At 44.0% G+C, this 24,121-nt stretch overlaps 2 protein-coding genes and 1 non-coding gene across 3 annotated transcripts; all 3 read left to right on the top strand.

Annotated features, from left to right (window-relative positions):
• Window positions 1-4,908: 4,908 nt before the first annotated feature.
• LOC128064265 (U6 spliceosomal RNA) lies at window positions 4,909-5,015 on the top strand. The gene has a single exon (XR_008200981.1). It is a non-coding gene; the product is annotated as a U6 spliceosomal RNA (small nuclear RNA).
• A 5,670-nt stretch (window positions 5,016-10,685) lies between these two features.
• Window positions 10,686-12,938, top strand: LOC128064106 (zinc finger and SCAN domain-containing protein 4-like). Its single transcript, XM_052656903.1, has 3 exons — window positions 10,686-11,081; window positions 11,981-12,137; window positions 12,229-12,938. The coding sequence occupies exons 1-3, from the start codon at window positions 10,686-10,688 to the stop codon at window positions 12,936-12,938; spliced, it is 1,263 nt and encodes a 420-aa protein (XP_052512863.1).
• Window positions 12,939-19,290: 6,352 nt separating this feature from the next.
• Window positions 19,291-23,770, top strand: LOC128064107 (zinc finger protein 530-like). Its single transcript, XM_052656904.1, has 6 exons — window positions 19,291-19,528; window positions 19,659-19,797; window positions 21,884-21,977; window positions 22,357-22,685; window positions 22,923-23,133; window positions 23,624-23,770. The coding sequence occupies exons 1-6, from the start codon at window positions 19,291-19,293 to the stop codon at window positions 23,768-23,770; spliced, it is 1,158 nt and encodes a 385-aa protein (XP_052512864.1).
• The last annotated feature ends 351 nt before the right edge of the window (window positions 23,771-24,121 follow it).

Genomic DNA, 24,121 nt, shown 5'->3' on the forward strand with positions numbered 1-24,121 from the left:
AGGATGAGATGGCTGGATGGCATCATGGACTCGATGGACGTGAGTCTGAGTGAACTCCGGGAGTTGGTGATGGACAGGGAGGCCTGGCGTGCTCCGATTCATGGGGTCGCAAAGAGTCAGACACGACGGAGCGACTGAACAGAACTGACTGAATTCAGTTGTATATACATTCTAGAGTAAATTATTTTCCATTCATATTAATGAATTTAGACTCTACACAAATGCAAGTTTCTTTTTTTTTTTTTTTTCCAATGTTTTGGCCATAACATGGATCTTAGTTCCTCAACCTGGGATTGAACCCACGGCTGTTGCAGTGGAAGCATCTGATTTTAACTACTGGATCACTAGGGAAGTCCTCAAATGCGAATTTTTTAAAAATACAGATCTTCTCTCTAGAGAGAATATTATCTTTGAAAATATGAGGAAAAACACCTTATGAAAATGTGTTCAACCGTAAAATTAAGTAAATATGTGGAAACATTGGAAAAAAACAAAGAACTTAAAAGCAGATCTAAATAAAGATAAAACATAGTCGTTGGTGGGAAACTTGAATATAATAAAAATTCAATCAGCTAGAATGGTATGATTTGTACAGTGTAAATGCTAACATTTCTAAACATCTGATAAAAAGAAGACAAATAGGAATTCCCTGGCAGTCCAGCGGTTAGGAGCCAGCGCTTTCACTGGAGTGGTCCAGGTTCAGTTGCTGGGTGAACCCCCAGCTTAATATCCCCACAAGCTGCATGACATAGACAAAAAAACCAAGAAGTCAAATAAATAAAATCATATTTAATGGGAGATACAGTTCTACTATATTTTTAAAAATTTCAAATGCAATGTATTTAGTAGAGAATCATATATTAAAGTCAATAATATTGAATATGTGAAAGTGAAGTCGCTCAGTCATGTCCAGCTCTTTGCAACCCCATGGACTGTAGCCTAACAGGCTTCTGTATTAGAGAGTAAATAACACAAAGTATTTGCGTGTGTAGTGAAGGTAAGAGAGACAGAGAACTGAAGATACTGAGACATAAGTAGGAAATTAGTTAGATGTATCATATGCAAAATATTAGGAATTTAATGGTTGAGTGAAAATGAATTTAAAAAATATGAACGCTATTGGAAAAAGAGAACTACAACTCTACTTCATGTCATTAAAGTAAATACATATATTTATGTGCTTGTATATAAACACAAAAATTAAAACCTATTAGATTTAATATATAAAAGTACTGGCTTTTAAAACACGGAACATGGCACAGACCTATTAACAATAAAAAAAAAAGGGAATGATTCAATGTTTTAAGTAGATTTACAGTTTGCAAAGTTGTTTAAGTCATAGGTGGTGCTTTAGAGAACAAAAGAATAAAACCGTAGGAGAAAACAGTCAACATCTGGTAATTACTGAAATATTTTAGATGTTATGGAATCTACCAAACATCTGAAAAACTGAAAAGGATGGAGTAACTGTGTGAATCCATCACAACCATCAACAGAACCAATTCACAGAGAAACTCATTTTATGTATAATGCTACCCTGTCACCCTTGCAAACCTTCTCCTGTGAAAGCTAATCCCAGAAGCTGCACCACTGCATCCCTAAATACTCCAGTGACTATCTCTGGAAGACAAAGACGCTTTAGAAACATATGTATATTTTTGGTTCCACTGGGTCTTTGTTACTGCGCAGGCTTTCTCTAGCTGTGGCCAGTTGGGGCTATTCTTCGTTGCGGTGAGTAGGAAGTGAGAGAAGCCACCGGAATGAGAAGCCCCACCCGGATCCCCGCACTGCGACTAGAGAAAGCACCGGGCAGCAACGGAAGTCCCAGCACAGCCAAAAATAAATAAATCAATCAGTTCAGTTCAGTCGCCCAGTCGTGTCCGACTCTTTGCGACCCCATGGACTGAGGCACACCAGGCTTCCCTGTCCATCACCAACTCCCCGAGCTTGCTCAAACTCATGTCCATTGAGTCGGTGATGCCATCCACCCATCTCATCCTCTGTTGTCCCCTTCTCCTCCCACCTTCAATCTTTCCCAGCATCAGGGTCTTTTCAAATGAGTCAGCTCTGCATCAGGTGGCCAAAGTATTGGAGTTTCAGCCTCAGCATCAGTCCTTCCAATGAATATTCAGGACTGATTTCCTTTAGGATGGACTGGTTGGATCTTCTTGCAGTCCAAGGGACTCTCAAGAGTCTTTTCCAAAACCACAGTTCAAAAGCGTCCATTCTTCTGTGCTCAGCTTTCTTTATGGTCCAACTCACATCCATACATAACTACTGGAAATACCACAGCTTTGACTAGATGGACCTTTGTCGTCAAAGAGATGTCTCTGCTTTTTAATATGCTCTCTAGGTTGGTTATAGCTTTCCTTCCAAGGAGCAAGCGTCTTTTAATTTCATGGCTGCAGTCACCATCTGCAGTGGTTTTGGAGACCAAGAAAATGAAGTCTGTCACTATTTCCATTGTTTTCCCATCTAGAATTACTAGAAGTTGCCGAACCTACCCAGAGTGGGTGTCAGCGATGGCTCTGATTCTCTTTCTCAATGATTATCTGAGATTACTTAGCCTTTAAAGAAGAAAAAAGAAGAAGAAAATGTGTTCAGGCAGATGGGAAGGAGGGGTGGGGTGGGATGGGGGTGGCAGGTCCTTCCCCTCCCAGTTTGGGAAGTTCTGCTAAGTCAAGGTGGAGCCGCACCAGGCTCCCTCTAGTAGCCACTTTAAGAATAGACTGAAGCCTGGCAAAAAGAGGAGAGGCCAGTCAGGAGTTGACTTCAGCAAGCCAAGAGACAGAGGATGGGCTGATGACATAAAATTTATATTTGAAGGTAAGACAAGGCAACTTAAGCATAAAATTCTCTGTGTGTTTGTTTGGGCCTTGCCTCTCCCCCTTTTGTGAGCATCTGTGTTATACATTAACCAGATTCCCTCATAGGAGGGAATTCCTGGTGAACCATAAAAAGAATTTTTTCTTTCTTTCTTTCTTCTGACACTAGCTACATAACCTTTTTTTGCTTTGGCCATGCGGCCTATGGTATCTTAGATCCCTGACCAGAGATCAAACTCATGCCCTCTGCAGTGGAGGCACCATGTCTTAACCACCAGATGGCCCAGGAAGTTGCACAATGTAACTTCTTTTTAAAAAAAAAAAAAACATATATTTTTATTTATTTGGTTGTGCTGAGTTTTGGTTGTGGCATGTGGGATCTAGTTCCCTGACTGGGAATTGAACCCAGGCCCCCCTGCGTTTGGAGCATAAAGTCCCAGTCACTGGACCAGCAGGGAAGTCCCCACAGTTCTTTCTTAAACATCCGTCCACAACCTTTCTGGCACCAGGGACAAGTTGTTGTTGTTGTTTTTAATTTTTTTGGCCACATTGCACAGCATATGGGATCTTAATTCTCCAGCCAAGGACTGAACCTGGGCCCCCTGCATTGGGAGCACAGTCTTAGCCACTGTAATACCAGGGAAGTCCACCAGGGACAAGTTTTGTGGAAAAGTATTTTTCCATGGAATGGGGTACAGGGGATGGTTGCAGGATGGTTCAAGTACATTACATTTATTGTGCACTTTATTTCTATTATTATTACATCAGCTCCACCTCAGATCACCAAGCATTAGATCCTGGAGCCTGGGGACTCCTGTCTTAAAGGGTCAGCGTCGTTTCCCAACTCTGTAGGAGTCTTAGGAACTTGTTGCTTGCCTTGTACACGCGCTGATCTGGACCCTGTAGCATGAGTGAAGTTTATGTAAAATGTCTGTATGTCACCTTGATGTACGGTCATTTGTTTCAAAAATGTATGTGACTGTGCCTTCGACTTCTAACAAGTGCAACAGTTCTCAGAGATGCTGAAAGCCTGTCTTCTGGGTTATCACCTTCAGTTTGACTTGAATAAAAGTTTCCACTTTCTGCTTGATTGTTAATTGAATTTTAGGTGACAGGACTGAGGGTCCTGGCAGTGGAAGGGTGAAAAGTAGTTTGATCCTGGATCCAACTGAAAGAAGAGAACAGATAATGACCAGGCTGCTGCACTGGTCCCTTTCTTGTCAAATACAATCCTTTCGTTTTGTTTTCCATACTCTTACTCTCCCTCATCTTACATGGGGTGGTCACTCACGCCACGTGAGTTGGGAAATGGAGGTGGGGCGTTCCAAAGAATCTCCTCCTGTTGCCTTTCTTTTCTTTCTTTTTAAAAGGCTATTTATTTGGCTGACCAGGTCTTGGTCGTGTCACATGAGATCTCCAGTCTTCATTGAGGTGCATGGGATCTTTAGTTGCAGCATGAGAACTCTTGGCTGAAGCATGTGGGACCTGGGGGAGCCCTTTCTTCCTACTCAGTACATGACCCTGCCAACAGCCAAGTTTTAAACCAGGAGCCTTAGAACATTAAAACTCCAACTTCACACTCAGTCTTCACATTCAGTCTCTTAAATGTACTTTGTCAATGTAAAATAATCAACGCTCTCTCTTCCCACTGAAATGATCTTAGTTTCAGCCCCTGCAACTTTGCTGGACTGGGAACCTCTCCTGTTGGGTCCTGGGACAACCTTCCGACTCACAAGCCCCAGACTAGCACAGGAGGAAAGAATATTAACCTTGTTCTCTGGCTTGCTCGTGATCCACAAGCTCTGGAAAATTAGCAAGTGGTACCAAAGGGGTTTCCCTGGTGGTACAGTGGGTAGTGCACCTGCCAATGCTGGAGACACCAGTTTGCTCCCTGGTCCGGGAAGATCCCACGTGCCATGGAGCAACTAAGCCTGTGTCCTGCAACTACTGTGGTCTGTGGAGCACAAGAGAAGCCATCACAATGAGAAGCCAGGGCATCCAATAAAGACCCAGCACAGCCAAAAATAAATAAATGCATTAAAAAAAATTTTCTATTACACTCACTTAAAACAAAACCTGATCAGTACTCACTGAGGCAACACAGGTACTAAAATTGGAATGATACAGAGATGGTTAGCATGGCCCCTGAGTAAGGACTACAGGCATATTTATGAAATATTCTATATTAAAAAAGGAAAACTTGATCAGAACATGAGACTAAGCTTTATGCCTCCAATTAGTGTGCATGTTGTTACACTTCACTGCAGAAATATAGTTGGTTTAACTATAGAAAGCTGGAGCTGGATGAAAATTCCCAAGATTGCATCAACAGGCACGTTTTATCCAATCATGTCTTTGAATGCATTACTCTCCCAGGCCCTATAAAAGGGAGGAGCTTTGGGAGGGCAGACCAGATGAGCCCAGTTCAGAGAGCAAGTCACACGGTGAAGAGCCCTCAGCTGTCAGCCCAGGATCACCCAGCTTGAGGTTCAGTCTTCTGGAGGAGGTGAGTTTCCTGGACAAAGGGAAAACTTTAAACTTTGTACTCGAGCCAAAGCTCAGTGCACTCATATGTGGGGAAAATTCACAGGTACCGGCTTTTCCAGGCTTTCAGGTACAGGCACTCAGTCGTGTACAACTCTTTGTGACCCCATGGACTGTAGCCAGGTTCTCCTGACCATGGGATTCTCCAGGCAAGAATACTGGAGTGGGTTGCCATTTCCTCTGGGGGATCTTCCTCACCCAGGGATGGAACCTGCATTGCTTATAGTTCCTGTATTGGCCAGCAGATTCTTTACCACTGAGCCACATGGGAAGCCCACTTTTCCAAGTTTAGAGAATTTTTTTTTTTTTGACAACTTCTCTGGCCCCAGAGGGTTTGATGTTATGAACTCTGTTTAAAGACCTAGCCTGACTGGAGGCACTTCTTTCTTTCTTTGTCTTCCCTTCCCCGCTCGGGCACACTTTGTTGCATGCAGGATCTTACTTCCTGGAGTAGGGATTGATCCTGTGTCCCCTTCATTGCAAGGCAGATTCTTAACTGGACCGCCAGAGAAGTCCCAGAGTCCAAGGTCTTAACCTCAATGCCCCGCAGTGTCCCTGTGGGGTTGAGTGCATGTCTGCAAGTGTGACCAGATGGTCCGTGCGTGCCTGAGGTTGTCATGAAAGAACTTGTGGGGAGGCCCAGATGGAGAAACCATGGGATCTACATAAAAATAATAAAAGGCCAGTGTACTTGGATATGGTGGACCACCCAGAGCACCTAAAATGTGGGTCAGATGCATGCGGGGCCCTTGGAAGTAAAAGCATGGAGTCCTAACCACTGAACTTTCTGGGAATTCCCCATTTGAAACTAATATAATGTCGTATATCAATTATACATGCTCCAGCTAGGCCCTGTGCTGCTGGGAAGGACTTGAGATTTTTCCCTGGGGGAAAAGAATGCTAAAACGGGGTGTCCTTAGAAGTTTAGCATTATATAGGGCCACCTGCCAGTATGTAATACATGCATTAAGAAAAGGAAAGTATGTATTCAATTTTCTCCTATGGGGTCCTTCTGGATTTATCTTTGCTTTTTTATTGATAAGATCAAGGCAGTTGATCTGATCAGACTGCTTGATGGGGTTAACATCAAATGTGAAATGTCATCAACTAACTGAAACCAGGGCTTCCCAGGTGGCATTAGTGGCAAAGAATCTGCCTGCCAGTGCATGTAAGAGACTTGATCCCTGGGTGGGGAAGATGCCCTGGAGGAGAAAATGGCAACCCTTTCCATTATTCTCACCTGGAAAATCCCATGGACAGAGGAGCCTATCGGGCTACAATCTATGGGGTCAAAAAAGGTTGGACACAAAACGGCTTAGCACGCAGGTATGCAACAGAAAACAATTTGTCTTCTGTGCGCCTGTCATACTCCCACCAAGCCCTTTTGTTTTATGGTATAAAATTGAAAAAAATATATCTATATATGAATCCTTGAATTACTAACCATATAGAAAATTGAAAAGGACACAAAAATAGGCAAATTATATACAAGACGGACTTAATCATTTTTTAGTGAGGTATAATTGATATATGACATTATATTAGTTTCAAATGGGGAATTCCCTGGAAGTTCAGTGGTCAGGACTCCATGCTTTTACTTCCAAGGGCCCCGCAGTGCGAAAAAAAAAAACAAGCAAAACATCAAACAAACTTTCAGATGTACAATATAATGATTTGATATTTATAATATTGTGAAATAATCACTAAAATCAGTTCAGTTCAGTTGCTCAGCTGTGTCCTACTCTGCAACCCATAGACTATAGGACGCCAGACTTCTCTGTCCATCACCAACTCCAAGAGTTTGCTCAAACTCATGTCCATCAAGTCAGTGATGCCATCCAACCATCTCATCCTCTGTCATCCCCTTCTCCTCCTGCCTTCAACATTTCCCAGCATCAGGGTCTTTTCAATAAGTCAGTTCACATCAAGTGGCCAAAGTATTGAAGCTTCAGCTTCACCATCAGTCCTTCCAATGAATATTCAGAATTGATTTCCTTTAGGATTGGTTGGATCTCCTTGCAGTCCAAGGGACTCTCCAAGAGTCTTCTCCAACACCACAGTTCAAAAGCATCAATTATTTGACGCTCAGCTTTCTTTATGGTCCAACTCTCAAATCCATATGTGGCTACTGGAAAAACCATAGCCTTGACTAGATGGACCTTTATTGGCAAAGTAGTGTCTCTGTTTTTTAATATGCTGTCTAGGTTGGTCATAGCTTTACTTCCAAGGGGCAAGCATCTTTTAATTTCAGGACTTCTTAAATAAAAAGCTTATTTTCATGGCTAACTAAAATCACTAAAATAAGTCATTAATATCATCACCATATATAGTTGTGAAAATTTTTCTTATGATGAGAATATTTAAGATTTACTTTCGAAAATTAAAAATATTTACTTTCTTAGCAACTTTCAAATATGTAATTCTGTATTATTAACTATAGTGCCTTCTGTACTTGCTTCCACACACCAGTAGGAAAGGGCAGGGATTAGAAACACAGATAAACCATAATAAAGTTGTAACTTTGATAAACACTATGAAGCAGAGACAAATGTTGTTCACAAGGAAGAGTAACTTTGGAGGGAAAAACAAAACAGGAAATGTGAAGAGGGAAATTTTCCTAAATGATGTAGCTGGGGTAGCCAGAGAGATGTCTGTGCCTGATGAAGTTTTTGGCACAGAGAAATCAAGTGTATGGATTCCATTCTACTGCTTTTATTTGGTTCACTTTTCTCTATTTTTTCTAATATTTTACTTTCCTACAGTAATTAAAAGAACATACTTTATACAGTTCAGTTCAGTTCAGTTGCTCAGTCGTGTCCGACTCTTTGAGACCCCATGAATCGCAGCACGCCAGGCCTCCCCGTCCATCACCAACTCCCGGAGTTCACTCAGACTCACGTCCATCGAGTCCGTGATGCCATCCAGCCATCTCATCCTCGGTTGTCCCCTTCTCTCTCCCGCCCCCAACCCCTCCCAGCATCAGAGTCTTTTCCAATGAGTCAACTCTTCACATCAGGTGGCCAAAGTACTGGAGTTTCAGCTTTAGCATCATTCCTTCCAAAGAAATCCCAGGGCTGATCTCTTTCAGAATGGACTGGTTGGATCTCCTTGCAGTCCAACGGACTCTCTAAAGAGTCTTCTCCAACACCACAGTTCAAAAGCATGAATTCTTTGGCGCTCAGCTTTCTTCACAGTCCAACTCTCATATCCATACATGACCACAGGAAAAACCATAGCCTTGACTAGACGGACCTTAGTCGGCACAGATCATTGCCTTTTTTAACTGGTGGCTTCCCTGGTAGCTCAGACAGTAAAGAATCTGCATACAATGCAGGAGACCAGTTTCAATCCTCCGGGAAGATCCCCTGGACAGGGAAATGGCTACCCACTCTAGTGTTCTTGCCTGGAGAATTCCATGGACAGAGGAGCCTGACTAGTTATAGTCCATGGGGTTGCAAAGTTAGATAGGACGGAGCAACTAACACTTTAATTATACTGAGCTGGTCTTAGGTCTTCCATAAATCAAGTGACTGAATATATGTCACTCTGTATTGGGACACTATTCTGTTATGTTGCTCTATTTTCTATTTTTGTGGCACTATGACAGCATCTTAATTATTATAATTTCAATAGCATTTTACTATCTGATTTTGTAAATCTTCCAAGCTTATTTTTTAATATTTATTTTTATTTATTGTTTGTCTGTTTGGCTGCACTGGGTCTTATTTGCAGCATGTGGGATCTAAGTTTCCTGACCAGGGATTGAACCCAGGCCCCCTACTTTGGGAGCTCAGAGTCTTCGCCACTGGACCACCAGGGAAATCTCCCTCCAAACTTATTCTTCAGAAATACCTTATTTTTTGGCCTTTGGCTACATGTCATTTAGAATTGCTCTGTCAATTTTCTCTTTCTCTCAGACACACACATCTTCTGAATTTTCCTTGAAAATGCGTTGACTGTACAATCCATCCAGAGAGAACTTCCATTTCCAATAATACCGAGCCTTTCAATTCATAAACATGGCTTTTCTCTTCATACATTTATTCTCTTGTAGATGACTTGCATATCTTACATTAGATTTGTTCGTAGTTATTTCATGTTGGAAATTATGATAAAGTTATTACTTTAATTTTGTTTCTCTTATAAAAATTGCTTTTGGAATATTGACCTTGTAAAAGGCACCCTGTTAAATTCATCTAGTCTAATATTTGTAGATATTTAGGGGTTTTTCCCAAACAAAATCCGGCCATCTATAAATAATAGTTGATACATTTTCTTTTTTACATTTAAAAAAATTTTAACTGTTTTCGGCCATGCCATGCAGCATATTCGATCTTAGCTCTCTGACCAGGGATGGAGTCCATGTCCCTGGAGTGAAAGCACAGAGTCCTAACCAGTGGACCACCAGGGAAGTCCTTGATACATTTTCTGATCTTATTTAACCGGCTGGGTACCAGTCACATGTTGTATAGAGTTGACAGTGGACTTCCATCTCTCAATCCCAAGAATAAAACTTTTAAGAACAATTTTTGTTGTACTTTTAAGAGTAATTTTTGTTGCAGTTCTTTTGTAATTATTTTATCACAGTGAAAGTTTCCTTCTATTCCTAGCTTAGCAAGAGTCTTTCTTAGGATTGAGTACTGACTTTTATTAAACATGTTCAATGTATCTGCTTATGTGGTAGTATGTTCTTTCAGTTCTATTAATGTGAGAAATTATGTGGCTTTTTGAAATTTAACTCAAAATGCATGCAGAACATAGAATTCATCTACACATGATATGCTTTCTTTACACATGACTTGGTTTCATTTGCAGATATTTAGTTGAGGATTTGTACATCTATACTCATATGAATTACTAGACAGGAGTCGTCCTTACTTTAATGCATTTGTAATGTTTCATGATCAGGAAGGTTCATTAATTAAAATAGGAATGTCTCCTCTTTCCCTATGCTCTGTGAGAATTTGTGTATTATTAGTTATTACTTTAAGTTTCTCAAAATTTACCTATGAAGTTATCTGAGCCTGAAATATATGCTCTCTCTCTTTTTACATTATACTGGTGAGATATATATATTTAGATACAAATCTCCTGTTTCTATTGTATGATCTTTAAGCATCCAACACTATCAGCGTAGGCAGCATTTATGCAACATTTGATTGTTACCTAAATAGTGAGATAAGAAAATAAGAAATAAGAAAACTTATAAAATATTATTTACAAATGTCTTGATGTTGTTTTAAAGCAGATCTCCAGAAACAAAAGACGTCAAGAACTAAATCCTTGCAGTTGAATCTATAAGAAACATTGCCAAGAATGGATTTAGGTTTCAGCGCATCATTTCAGCGTGAACCATTCAAAGATGACCCAAAGTCAGCAAATACAGACTTTATCCCCAGTCGAGGACCCACTCTGCAAACAGGAGAGGCTATCTCTAAGTTGCAGAACACTCAGCCTGGCTTATTGCAAAATGGCAATAACTCACGTGCGAGGCAGGAACTGCAAAGACTCTATAAGTCATTTCATTTATGGCTGCAGCCAGAAAAACACAGCAAGGATGAAATTATTTTTCAACTTGCCCTGGAACAATTTATGATCAATAAGCACTACAGTGAAAAGTCTACTTTGAAAGAGAAATGGGAAGCTAGTGGTGGAGACCTGGAGAAATTCGCAGAAGACCTGCATGATGACTGCATAAAGCTACCTGACTTGGTAAGTAGAGCATTCTGACCTCTGAGATGAGGGGCAGAAAAGAGTAAGGAATAAACAATACATTCAGTTGTTGATGCCTGGAAGAAGAGAAAGAAGGGTTACTGTAGACCAAGTTATTAGTCAGATCACTCTTCCTCACCCAGACAATATTTACTGTCCCAAGTAAGCAAGAATCAACTTTTTATGTGTTTATTCAGTGAGGCATATAGGAACGAACATAGTAATTAGTGTAATTGATTTTCATAGGTGAAGTGCTAAGAGGACCCCACTGAGAAAATGTCAATTGCGCAGAAACCTTAGGATTAGAAATGCCTTGACAAGATCTGGTTCTTCCCTCAGAAAGCCTTGTTGCTGTTCACTCAGTTGTGTCCGACTCTTTGTGACCCCATGTGCTGCAGCACGCCAGGCTTCCCTCCCTCCACTATCTCCTGGAGTTTGCTCAAATCCATGTCCATTGAGTCGGTGATACCATCCAACCATCTCATCCTCTGTCACCCCCTTTTCCTTTTGCCCTCAATCTTCTCCAGCATCAAGGTCTTTCCTAATGAGTTAGTTCTTCGCATCAAGTGGCCAAAGTACTGGAGTTTCAGCTTCAGCTTTAATCCTTCCAATGAATATTCAGGGTTGATTTCCTTTAGGATTGACTAATTTGATCTCCTTTCTCCTTGAAGTCCAAGGGACTCGCAGTATTCGTCTTTTTTCATCATGGAAGACACACTAAAAAAGAAATTACCATGAAATTTGATACAAGCAGAAATAAGGGCAGGACAAAGAGGTATGGGAGCCCACAGTACAAAGATGTTGGGAAAGCCTGAGTGAGGTGGGTTTTCCAAAACTGGTTTTATCACACAATAGATCCATGTGTGAATAATCATGCCTTTTTTTTTTTTTTTAAATAGGTCCGTGTCCGCATGCAGGGGCAGGAAGCCCTCTTTTCAGAAAATATGCCCTTAAAAGAAATCATCTTTCATCTAACCAATCAGTTGTCAACAGGAGGGGTGAACATGGGAACTCCATCCTGGACTGTGCAAGATACGTCCCTGGAAACAGGACAAAGTGAGTGGGCAGAGCCCAGGTCCCAGAGGGGTGGCCCATGTGGGCTGTTTCTTGGGTGTAACTTCACTGAGTCACTTTTTGCCTCCTACAGGAAATGAAGATAAAGAAAATGGTGGCAACATTTCTGTGAAAACTCATCAAGTAAATGACAGTATTACTAGTCCAAGCAATCAAATACCTTCCCTAATCATTGTCCAAGAAGAGAACCATCCGAGGCTGGAAGAAGGAGGTGTTTCTCTGGAGAATCCACGAAGCTCCAGAAGAGGAGCAGGTCCAGGCCCCTCCAGGCCCCATGACGGATCCCTGAAAGGACCCTGCTCTCAAGATGTCCTCATGGAAGTGGAACCAGACCAGGTCACTCCTGAGCCTGTTTCTACCCGCCAGAGCTCTGAGGGGACTTCTGCACGTGGGAAACACCAGGAAAGACCCCATAGAGCCCCAGAAGTATACAGATGTGAGAGATGTCCCAAGACCTTCAGGCATTCCTCTCGGTTCAGAATTCACCAGAAAAGACACAATAATGAGAGAACATATATTTGTGCCGAGTGTGGCAAAGGCTTCTTCCAGGCATCCGACCTCCATGTGCATCAGAGGATTCACACAGGAGAGAAGCCCTTTGTGTGCAGCACATGTGAAATGGCCTTCACCCACAAAACCAACCTTCGGGCTCATGAGAGAACCCACACGGGAGAGAAGCCCTATGAGTGTTCCCTCTGCCAGAGACGCTTCCGCCAGTCCTCCACCTACCACCGCCATCTGAGGTTTCACCAGAAAACGACCCTCAAAAGTGCTCCACACTAAATTAAGCTTCCTTGGCTACAGCCCCAATGTAATGGATATAAATATGTATGTGAATATGTAGATTTCCACAGTATTTCTCCATTTAGAATATACTTTATAATTTCCTCATGTTATTCTCATTGTCTCACACCACCCGAATGTAAGTTTAAGGAAGACAAGTAGTTTCTCAGCTTTTTTCACTAACGTATCCCAGGTGCTTTGAAATAGCTGACAAATTTCAAGCAACCAGTAAATATCTGTTTAGTACATGAATTTATCTTTAATATTAGTGTTATTTTTAAAATAACCCCACATGAGAAGACAATGAGTTCCCATGCCAGCACACACTATCATTGAGCTCATAGTGGTCCACTGAGGCTTTTGCTGCCTGCTACCCTGTTTTCTGTCCACACCCTTTACCTTGTGGGCGTCAGCTTTTCAGCAACTGTGAATCTGGGGAGATCTGGGTCCCGCTGAGGACATCAGATCTTATTGTCCTCCCAGGCCTCGACCTTCCCCTCAAGCTCAATAAAATGGCTTTGTTACCAACCAGGGTTCTTGGCCTCCTTTCTTAATCAACAAAAATTGATCAGAGGCCAGAAAAGAAGTTCAGGCAAGGTTTTTTTTTGAGGTCCCTGCTGCAGCAGAGGGGAGCGATAACAAACAATAGGTTCACTTGTATTCTTGCTCCCCAAGGTGGGGCTCAGCACCCTACTTTTGCTCCTGACCCTCTGCTTTTGCTCCAGTTTCTTCAAAAGTGGCAATTGGGGACTTCTCTGCTGGTTCAGTGGTGGAAAATGAGCCTGCGAATGCAGGAATCACAGGTTGGATTCCTGATACAGGAAGATCCCACATGCTGCAGGGCAACAAAGTCCCCGTGCCACAAATATTCAGCCTGTACTATAAGCCCTGGAACTGCATCTCCTGAACTGGTGTGCTGAAACTACCAAAGCCTGAATGCTCTAGAGGCTATGCTCCACAGCAGGAGAGGCCATCACAATTAGAAATCCATGCACCACAGCTAGAGGGTGGCCCCCACTCACTGCAACTACAGAAAAAGCCCATGGAGCAATGAAGATTCAGCACAGTCAAATTAGTAAAAAAAATAAGTAAAAAATCCAAATGCAAAAGAATGAAATTGGACCCTCAACCTAACACCAGGTACAAAAATTAACTTGAAATGGATCAAAGACCTAAATGTAAGCGCTTAACTCTAAAACTCTTAAAAGAAAATAAATAAATGTTCATGACCTTGGATAGGTCATGGTATTTTAGATAAGACACCAAAAGCAGAAACAATAATAGAAAAAATAAACTGGACTTCATAAAAAAATTTTTTTAAGTGGCAGTTGGGTTTTTTGGAGTGGAGAGAATTCCCAGCCTGTGCAATCTTGAGTGACTTACCCCAGGTGACACGAAATGTGGTCCATAACTCAGGACGTTTCTCTGCTCCAAACAGCCTCATCCCTTGAGTGGCTGGCACCTGTCAGGGAGAATCCCTCCCAGTTCCCTGGAGCAAAATGAAAACTCCCTGGAGCAATTTCTGGGAATTTGGGAAGGGGCTGTCCCTGGCCAGGATCAATCTGCCATGGGCACAGAGGTCCTATCTGGGGTGCCATAAATTGTTACCGAAATCTCAAGTCCGTGTGCCTAGCACAGAGTGAGGCCCATCAATACTAAACATTAGAGTCTGAAACAGAGAAAGGTTTATTACAGATTCATACAGAGATGGGTGGCTCATGCCCTAAGAACCCCAAAGTTACTAAAAGCTTTCAGCAAGTCCCTTTAAAAGCAAGAAGTGAGGGATGGGCATGGTTGGCTGTTGCAGAATTCTCAGTGTCAGATCCTTTGTTCTTGAGGTCTGGTCACGGTCAGGTAACGATGTTCCTGTAAGTCTCTCCCAAATGGATGTTATTATCTGTCCTGACAAGAAAGGGCAAAGTCCCAAGGCACAACTTTCATCCTCCAAGGCTCCAGTCCTAGCTAAGAGGAGGCAGATCTCAGTTGGCAGCTCCTTCAGGGCCAGGTTTCCGTATCCTGCCCAGCTGTCATCCTTGAGGAAGCCAGGCATCCAACCCAACTGGCTCTCTGTCTCCTCAGACTGCCCAAAGTGGAAGACCAGGTCTCACAGACCACAACTCACACAGACAGCCACTGCTATTAGGTCACAGAGAAAGGGATGGGGGAGAGGTTCACCGCTGCCTCAAGGCCTGGGCCACGGCTAGTGGAGGGCCTTAGTAAGGGCTCTGATGCTCTCCGGATGTAGACCTCAGTCTGTTCCCTGGGCTCTCCAGCTCACCCACTGGCTCAAGGTGGGTGAGTTGGAGGGCCTCCAGAAGGTCTGGATCTGCTTCTTACCTCACTCTCTACTTAATGACCACCGCATCATGGACCTTTGACTGAATCATTTCCCCCATGGTCCCTCATTGACAGTTACCTGTCAGCAGGGCCCATTGAGGTGCTGACCAATAGCTGAGCAGGACAACTACCAGGTTGTTCATTGACAGTTAGTTGCTTGTGGGCGGGGCCCACTGAGGCACTGGGCAATGGCTGAGCAAGACCTGTTGCCTAGTAACAGGGTGCAGAGTAATGAAGCACAACAGTGGCTACCTGCTAAGGGCTGGGCCCTTCCTGCTCTGTGAGGCTTACCCTACCTGTGCAGGCAAGCATTTATTTTTAGTCCCAAACAGAAGTAGCTGCACTTGATGGAGGCTGAAGTAATTTCTTTCTCAACATTCTGGTGATCTACAGACAAGATTCCCAGAAATCAGCCTTTGGCCTCTTTTAAAAGGAGTTAAGTTCTTCCTGCTAAAGGAGATCAGTCCTGGGTGTTCATTGGAAGGACTGATGCTGAAGCTGAAACTCCAATACTTTGGCCACCTCATGTGAAGAGTTGACTCACTGGAAAAGACCCTGATGCTGGGAGGGATTGAGAGCAGGAAGAGAAGGGGACGACAGAGGATGAGATGGCTGGATGGCATCACCGACTCGATGGACATAAGTTTGAGTGAACTCCGGGAGTTGGTGATGGACAGGGAGGCCTGGTGTGCTGTGATTCATGGGGTTGCAAAGAGTCGGACACGACTGAGCGAATGAACTGAACTGAACTGAAGTTCTTCCTCTGCTCCCGGAAGTTGGCAGCACCACTTCCCATTGTCACTGTTGTCACCGCTCAGTGGTATCAGACTCTTTGCATCCCCACGGACTGCAGCACGCCAGGTTTCCCTGTCCTTCACTGTCTCCCGGAGTTTCTCAAACTCATGCCCTTGTCCCTAGTGGGGCCGGTTTACACTTGTTCCCTGTGACTGACGCAGCGCGCCCCTTGCCAAAGCCTATAGAGCAGAGGGAACTCTGGGTAATGCGGAGTGTCTGGACCATAGGATTGGGGCAGAACGTCCGGCATCACACAGATGGCGGTCATTGTCTGTTCCTGGATCTGTACACTCCAACACAGCTTCAAGAATGTGGTGTCTGGCCCCAGGAAGGTTCGAACGCAAATGTCACCCCCACCCCCAACTTCACAGCGATATGTCTGAAGGTCAACGATGGTGAATAACAAATGTGCTTGGATCCTGTACTTCTCCTCCCCTTAGGGATCCCACTCAATGCACACCTGGGATGGCAGTCACCGTGTTGAGCGATCCTCTTCATGTAATTCAGGGTTCTCCATGTCCTCCCCTTACCTTACCCCCATCTGTGTCCTAAGAATAAGAGGCGCCTAATCAGGTCACTTCTTTCTGGCCACAAAGACATTCTTGGTCACCATCTTGAGTCTGCACAGGGAAAAGGCTTTACAAGTCTAGCAAATGTGAGGAAGCTTTTACAGCAAGTGCTCAGGTGTTCAGCTCTAGGCAGTACACACAAGGTCTTTCCGACCTTACTTGTAGGGTAGTGAATAGGGTAAATCTGTTAGCCAAACTCCCATCTCAGTGACCACTTGGGGATTCACACTGGAGAAAGGCTTTATGGCTGTGTGGGATGTGGCAAAACCGTTATGTAAATACCAAACTACAATAGAGCTTGAAAATCAGTAGATACTCATTGAACATTTAATTTTTTATTAAACGTTTACTTCTTTATTAAAGAATCGAGTGAACGTGATCCCAGATTCCTATCCGTCTTAGGTTTTTACTGTTTAAAGGCTATTTAAAGGCTTCCCTGGTGGCTCAGAGGTTAAAGCGTCTGTCTGGAATGCAGGAGACCCGGGTTCGATCCCTGGGTGAAGAAGATCCCCTGGAGAAGGAAATGGCAACCCACTCCAGTACTTTTGCCTGGAGAATCCCATGGAGGGAGGAGCCTGGTAGGCTACAGTCCATGGGGTCACAAAGAGTCGGACACGACTGAGCGACTTCACTTCACTTTTCAAAGGTCTTAAAACTGTACTTCAAAGTATTAATGTTTTAAAGAATGAAAAACTAATCAAATTTCTAAGACAAAATCCTGAGTGGCCAAAATTTCCACATAGCCACTACTCAGATAGCTGTCTATTCTCAGACTCACGTGGCCTGTTCAGTTTTCTTTGAGATCTTAACTTTTGTTTTTAATCCTCTGTAGATATGTTGCCAGAGCTATCCACCCACTATTTTTGAAAAAACTACATTAACAGCTTTCAGTGACTTGCATTTCACAACGTTTTCTGTAATCATCTCCACTCCCCACGCAGATGCAATCTTTGCAATAACAGTAGGAATGATAATTGTGTTGACCCAAGGACGAAAGAGCAGATAAAACCAAGGAGGGTCTTGGAATGCAGGAATGGAAAAACCAGACCCTTATCATCCCTCCCTCCCCCATGTTGTAACTATTAACGGAACAGTATAACCTGTCTCCCCTCTTACCCCATAAGGAGAAGGTATTTGCCCTACTCTCCCCCCACATATACAAGCCTACCCAATCAGTAAATGACCTGCAAGACCCCTATTCCACTCCTTGTACCCTGGACATAAAAGTGGACTAAGAACCCCTGTTCAACATCAGTTTTCCCTTGAGCTGGCCCGCTATTTTAAGAGTCTCCCATTCTAATAAACTTTATTTCCCTCTCATTCTGTCTCATGTTTGGAAATTGTTTTCCAACCCACACCCAGACCATGACAATAATCACTTCTCATCAAAGAGATCAGATTCTGATGACCCCCCCCCCCCGCCCTTTTTTTTTTTTTTTGGTCTTTCCACACTTTTATTTATTTAAGTTTGAATGGGTTTAAATTCTTGAGGTGTGTAGTATCACACAGATTCTATGTCCACTGGTGTTAGAAACAAGGTTGCTTAGTGTTGCTGCTGCTAAGTCACTTCAGTCGTGTCCGACTCTGTGCGACCCCATAGATGGCAGCCCACCAGGCTCCCCCATCCCTGGGATTCTCCAGGCAAGAACACTGGAGTGGGTTGCCATTTCCTTCTCCAATGCATGCAAGTGAAGTTGCTTAGTCGTGTCCGACTCCTAGCGACCCCAAAGACTACAGCCTACCAGGCTCCTCCGTCCATGGGATTTTCCAGGCAAGAGTACTGGAGTGGGGTGCCATGTGGAGTCCAAAATGGCGGTGGCTAAAAGACAGGAAGGGAAAAGCCCGCGAAAATAGAACAAAAGAAGGTCCGAGGACCAGAGTGAAGGCTTCAGGTAGAACAAACAGCACCACTGGCTAAGCCCAGTTTGCACAGGGCAGGCCCGGAGGGAGGAAACATATAAGAGGAGCCAAAGCGCTTTCTCTCTGTTTCTCTCCGGCATGCGTGCGCTCTTCCTCTCTCGCTCTCCTTCCCCCCCACACTCCTCCACTCTCTTCCCTTCAAGTCTGTGGGTTGGCATGCCCTCACGCTTCGAGGATGGATTCTCCTGCTATCTTCTAAATAAGACAGAGCTGTAACACTGATTTGCCTAAGAGGTATAACATGGTTTGTCTAAGACCTGAGAGCTGTGACACGCTGAGGGCTTTAACGTCCATCGCTCCAAATCTTTGTTGTGACGAGACAAAGAACCGAGGAACATACACTTACGTGACACTTAGGAATTTGGAACAAATCATACCACTGTCTCTGTGAACGTGAGATATTTTCCCCCAGATTACTCTGGTTTTGTTCTGTTTTCCATCAGGTGTTGCATTGTTGTTCTTTGCTCTGTACAAATGAGCACATCTTTTGCCTAGATATTTAGAATTCATTTCGAGCACACATTTTTAAGAAGAGCTATGTGTTCCCTCTGGTTCCGGAGGCTGGGCTTATTTATATTCACCAAAAATGGCCTTGGATCACAGGCTTCCAGATATATGTGTCCTTTCAGAAGTCTTTTTCCCAGCAGGACTCCACTGCTTCACGACTGTTTAAAGAGAAAGGGTGATGTCCCAAACCTTTATCTCAGGGTTCCGGAATCTTCTTTGCACTTATGGCCCTCACCCTGAGAGTTTACCTGGAGGTCCTGGTAAACTGTGCTCCTAGCTCAGGCATAGAGCCGGGAGAACTACATTACCCAGAGCATTCTCCCCCGATCGCCTTCCGCGTTAAGCCAATCAGAACTCAGGAGAAGTGCACTTCCTATGTGAGCTCGCGTGGGGGCGGGACTTCCGGCACTCTCCTGGTGGCGGTCGTTTTGTCGGCTCTTGGGTGCTATCGCCCAGCCTCAGGTTCCGGAGCGACGAGTGCAGATCGAGACAGTCCGAAGGCAGACTCTTGCCACCCCAGGCCCAGGAGAGGAACCACTCTTCTCGCGTCCCTCCGCCTCTCCTGCCGCTCCTGGCCCCGCTCCGCCCACAGAGTCCGATGGCGGCGGCGGCGCTGAGGGACCCGCCTCAGGTAAACGCTGGTACTCAGGGCCCGCGCCGCCCTCATCCCACCAGACACTAAAGCCCCGAGTGTTCACGTGCCTGCAGCCCAGGCGCCGGGGTCCAGAACGGTGAGGTGGCTGTGGGTGGGATCTTGTGACTGGTGGCTCCTGGGAGAAGATGACAGGTGGAGGGACCCCATCTGTTAGTGGGAAGTTTGGAGTTAAAATACTTTCATTTCTGGAAGCTGAGAAGTCCCTGCATGCCAGGCCCAGAGCTTAGGGATCATCTGTCTGCCCACCCACCTGTTGCTGTGGGTGGACAAAGTAATCAAAGGGACCATGAGAAGAATATGCACATCAGAGCCACCAGGCCTGGTATCTCCTCTGAGATGGGGAAATAGGGAGGTGGGTGAGCAGGGTTTGATTGGTGGGTGGATGAACTTGGGATCCTGTGAAAGAAGCTGATCATGAAACGAATTGTCCCCATAATGGCAGGCCTGTGTGACCTTTGAAGATGTGGCCATTTACTTCTTCCAGGATGAGTGGAGGCTTCTTAATGAGACACAGAGGTTCCTGTATTGTGATGTGATGCTGGAGAACTTTGCACTTATAACGTCCCTGGGTAAGGCCTTCATATTCCTCCCAGTGTCCTCAGCTGACCTCTGTCTTTTCCCATCTTTCTCTCTCTCCAGGAGACAGCTCTGTCCATTCCACAGCTGGAGCATGGTCTCTGCTGCCTTCCCCCCTTCCTGGCATATGTGCTGTGGGTGCCAGTGCTGAGCTGTGTGCACTGCCCCGAGCACTGTGCTCCTGAAGCAGCCCCAACATCTGCTACCCTGAGGCATGGAGGGAAGTGTCTGGGAGTCAGTCTGGCAGTCAGCCTAATAGAGCTCGCATTTCCTGCCCTCTCCTTGGCTGGATGACTGTCCATATCTATGACACCCTGTGACCCAGATTCTTCTCTTTCTCTCTCTCTCTCTCTCTCTTTTTTTTTTTTAAATAAATTAAGGTATAACTGACATAGGACATATTAGTTTCAGGTATATGACATAAAGATTTGATGTTTGTATATACTGCAGAATGCTCACAACAGCAAGTCTGGTTAACATCCATCACCATACAGATTTGCATGTTTTCTTTTTCCCCCTTGTGATGAGAACTTTTAATTTTAAGACTTCCTTGTGACTGTCTATATCAGGAATTCTAGACCTTGTCATGGTCAGTATCTGTATGGAGGTTTTTCTTGAAAGACCCTGTTTTGAGATTTTGTTGTAATACTCTTTCCTCTCCTGTGGTCTCTTGTTTCCTGAGTTGCTCTGGACCAGTGCTGACATTTCCTATCTTTCCCTAAGGACATGTTTCATTCAGGTCTCATGTAGTTACAGAAATGGGGGGTGTTGGGGGAGCCCTGATTGCTTTACAGTATGAACAGGGCAAGATGATCTCAAAGAAGGCCTGGCCCTAGTGAGTGTCAAAGGAGGTGAGGGCATGAAAATGAGATTGTGTGTAAATCATACTAGGAGCCTGCAGTGTGTCCACCAGTGTTTTGTTGCGAGTGACACTGGACACAGATCGTCTCAACACTGTCTTCTGCATACTTGACACTTTCTTGCTTTGTCATTTCGGTTTCTGACTGTCCCCGCCTGTCTGATCTGCATGCGTCACTTTCGTCTCCACTGCACCCTCTCTAGTTCTCCCTCAGTGACTTGCACTTAATGGACACACTTCAGAGAGATTGTGGATTCGTTTCCAGATCGCTGCAATAAAGTGAATCACACATTGCTTTTTGTTTCCCTTTGCATATAGAGGTTATGCCATCCTTTAGTATATTGTATGCAATAAAATTATGTCTGAAAAACAGTATATCTACCTTAATTAAAAAGTACTTTTTTGCCAAAAAAATCCTAACCGTTGTTTGAGCCTTCAGTGACTCATAGTTGTCACATCAAAGATCATTGATTCACAGAGCACCATAACAACTATAGTAATATTGAAATAGTTTGAAAGACTGTGAGAATTACCAGAATGTGACACAGAGACACGAAGTGAGCAAATAGACTTGCTGAACGTAGCGTTGCTACAGACCTCCGATTGGTAGAAAATGTGGTATTTACAAAGGGCAATAGAGCAAAGTGCGGTGATAATGAGGTATGTCTGTAAAATGAGGTGTGTGCATATTCTTAAATAGTCCTTGAACCCAGTTGCTCGGTTCCAGTTGTATTTCCGTGAGCCTGGACACTGCCATCCTTCTGCGTAGAATGGACATGTTCTCAGCTGACAAGATCTTGGTGAAGGTTGTTGGCAGAGGAGTGAGTCATTGATCCTGCCTCTCCTGCTCATGTGGCATTCATATTTGTGCCCGTTGTTCTGGAAAGTCTCCCTTCTATAATCTTTAGAGGCATGTCACTGCAGAGCAGCCCTCCCTTCAAATCAGTACCTCATCCTGAAAACATTTACATGGCTTCATTCTCTGGCTTGAATGTATGTGTGTGACATGCCTTTTTGTGGGACTTCCATTTCCCACTAAAGCTCACATGCACATTATTAGTGTTTCTCTGCTTTCAGATTGTTGGTGTGAAATGGACGAGGATGAGGTGATACCTTCTGAGCAGAGCCTTTCTGTAGGAGAGTCACAGGTCAGGACTTCTCAGTCAGGTCTGGACTTCTCAGTCAGGTCCATCCACCCAGAAGATTCATCTCTGTGAGAAATGTGTCCAAGTCTTAAAAGATATTTTGCAGCTGACTGAGCTTCAGGCAGCATATCCTGGGCAGACACCATACTTTGGTGGGTGCTCCAGAGGCTTCTGGTTGAACCCAAACCTTCACCAGTACCAAGAGCATGGCAGTGGAGAAAAAGTCTTTAAAATGGACATGAACAGGGCCTCAATTGTGATGAGCTGCATATTCTATGTGTCAGGGAAGCCCGTCCCTAGTGAGGAGACTGGAAAGGACTTCCTAGCTACCTTGGGCCTTCCTCAGCACCAGGTCACTCTCAACGGTGAGAAGCCACCCAGCAGCATTGATTGTGAGGAGGCCTTGAACAATGGAGAAAGTTATCTGAAGTGGATTGAATGCAGATACAGATTTGTTCAGCACCAGCAAATTCACATTGGAGAGAGGCCCAATGAGTGTAGTGAATGTGGAAAATTCTTTAGCCATAAAACCCACCTCATTTGACACTGGAGAGTTCACACTGGAGCAAAGCCTTATGAGTGCAGTGACTGTGGGAGATCATTTGGCCAGAAATCCGATCTCATTCAACACCAAAGAGTTCATACTGGAGAAAGGCCTTATGAGTGCAGTGAATGTGGGAAATCTTTTATCCAGAAATCCATCCTCATTAAACACCAGCGAGTTCACACTAATGAAAGGCCTTATAAATGCAGTGAATGTGGGAAGATGTTTAACCAAAGTTCTGGCCTCCTCCAGCACAAAAGGGCTCACACTGGGCAAGGCCTTACGAGTGTGGTGAATGTGGGAAATCATTTATCTGTAAAACCCATCTCATTTGACACTGGAGAGTTCACACTGGTTAGACCTTATGAATGACTTGAATATGGAAAATCTTTTAGTGAGAAATCTCTCCTTGTTCAACACCAAAGAGTTCATACTGGAGAAAGGCCTTATGAGTGTAGTGAATGTGGGAAATCTTTTATCCAGAAATCCATCCTCATTAAACACCAGAGAGTTCACACTAATGAAAGGCCTTATAAATGCAGTGAATGTGGGAAGATGTTTAACCAAAGTTCTGGCCTCCTTCAACACAAAAGGGCTCACACTGGAGCAAGGCCTTATGAGTGTGGTGAATGTGGGAAATCATTTATCTGTAAAACCCATCTCATCTGACACTGGAGAGTTCACACTGGTTAGACCTTATGAATGACTTGAATGTGGAAAATCTTTTAGTGAGAAATCTCTCCTTGTTCAACACCAAAGAGTTCACACTGGAGAAAAGCCTTATGAGTGCAGTGGATGTGGGAAATCCTTTAGTCAGAAATCTGTCCTCATTCAACACCAAAGGGTTCACACTGGAGAAAAGCCTTATGAATGCAGTGAATGTGGAAAATCCTTTAGCTGCAAAACCCATCTCATTCGACACTGAACAGTGTACACTGGAGCAAGGCCTTATAAGTGCAATGAATGTAGGAAATCTTTTACTCAGCACTCTAGTCTCCTTCGACACAGGAGAGCTCGTGTGCAGTGAATGTCGGAAATCCTTTAGCTGCAAATCTAACGTCAGTCAACACCAAAGAGTTCACACTGGGAAAAGGCCTTGTATACACATTGAATGTATGCTTTTTCCTTCCTTAGTATAGTTGTGGTGGAGGTAAGTGTCTGTGAGGAAACATCCACCCAAGTTAAATCTTGATTGGGATGTCCACAGACTGGAGATTGATTCACTGTAAATTTCACAGTTGTGTGGGAAGCACGTGTAACCTGCCAGGTTCACTGC

Source organism: Budorcas taxicolor, chromosome 18 (assembly GCF_023091745.1).
Source record: "Budorcas taxicolor isolate Tak-1 chromosome 18, Takin1.1, whole genome shotgun sequence".
NCBI classification, from domain to species: domain Eukaryota; kingdom Metazoa; phylum Chordata; class Mammalia; order Artiodactyla; family Bovidae; genus Budorcas; species Budorcas taxicolor.

Bases quoted from the DNA above. Each gene is read 5' to 3' on its own strand.
- LOC128064107 (XM_052656904.1), top strand. From the start codon at position 19,291: ATGGCCCTCACCCTGAGAGTTTACCTGGAGGTCCTGGTAAACTGTGCT. The intron at 19,798-21,883 runs GTGAGGTGGCTG...GCTCGGTTCCAG, and splicing joins AGGCGCCGGGGTCCAGAACG to TTGTATTTCCGTGAGCCTGG. The intron at 23,134-23,623 runs GTGGTGAATGTG...ACTGGAGAAAAG, and splicing joins CTGGGCAAGGCCTTACGAGT to CCTTATGAGTGCAGTGGATG.
- LOC128064106 (XM_052656903.1), top strand. From the start codon at position 10,686: ATGGATTTAGGTTTCAGCGCATCATTTCAGCGTGAACCATTCAAAGAT. The intron at 11,082-11,980 runs GTAAGTAGAGCA...TTTTTTAAATAG, and splicing joins GCATAAAGCTACCTGACTTG to GTCCGTGTCCGCATGCAGGG. The intron at 12,138-12,228 runs GTGAGTGGGCAG...TGCCTCCTACAG, and splicing joins GTCCCTGGAAACAGGACAAA to GAAATGAAGATAAAGAAAAT.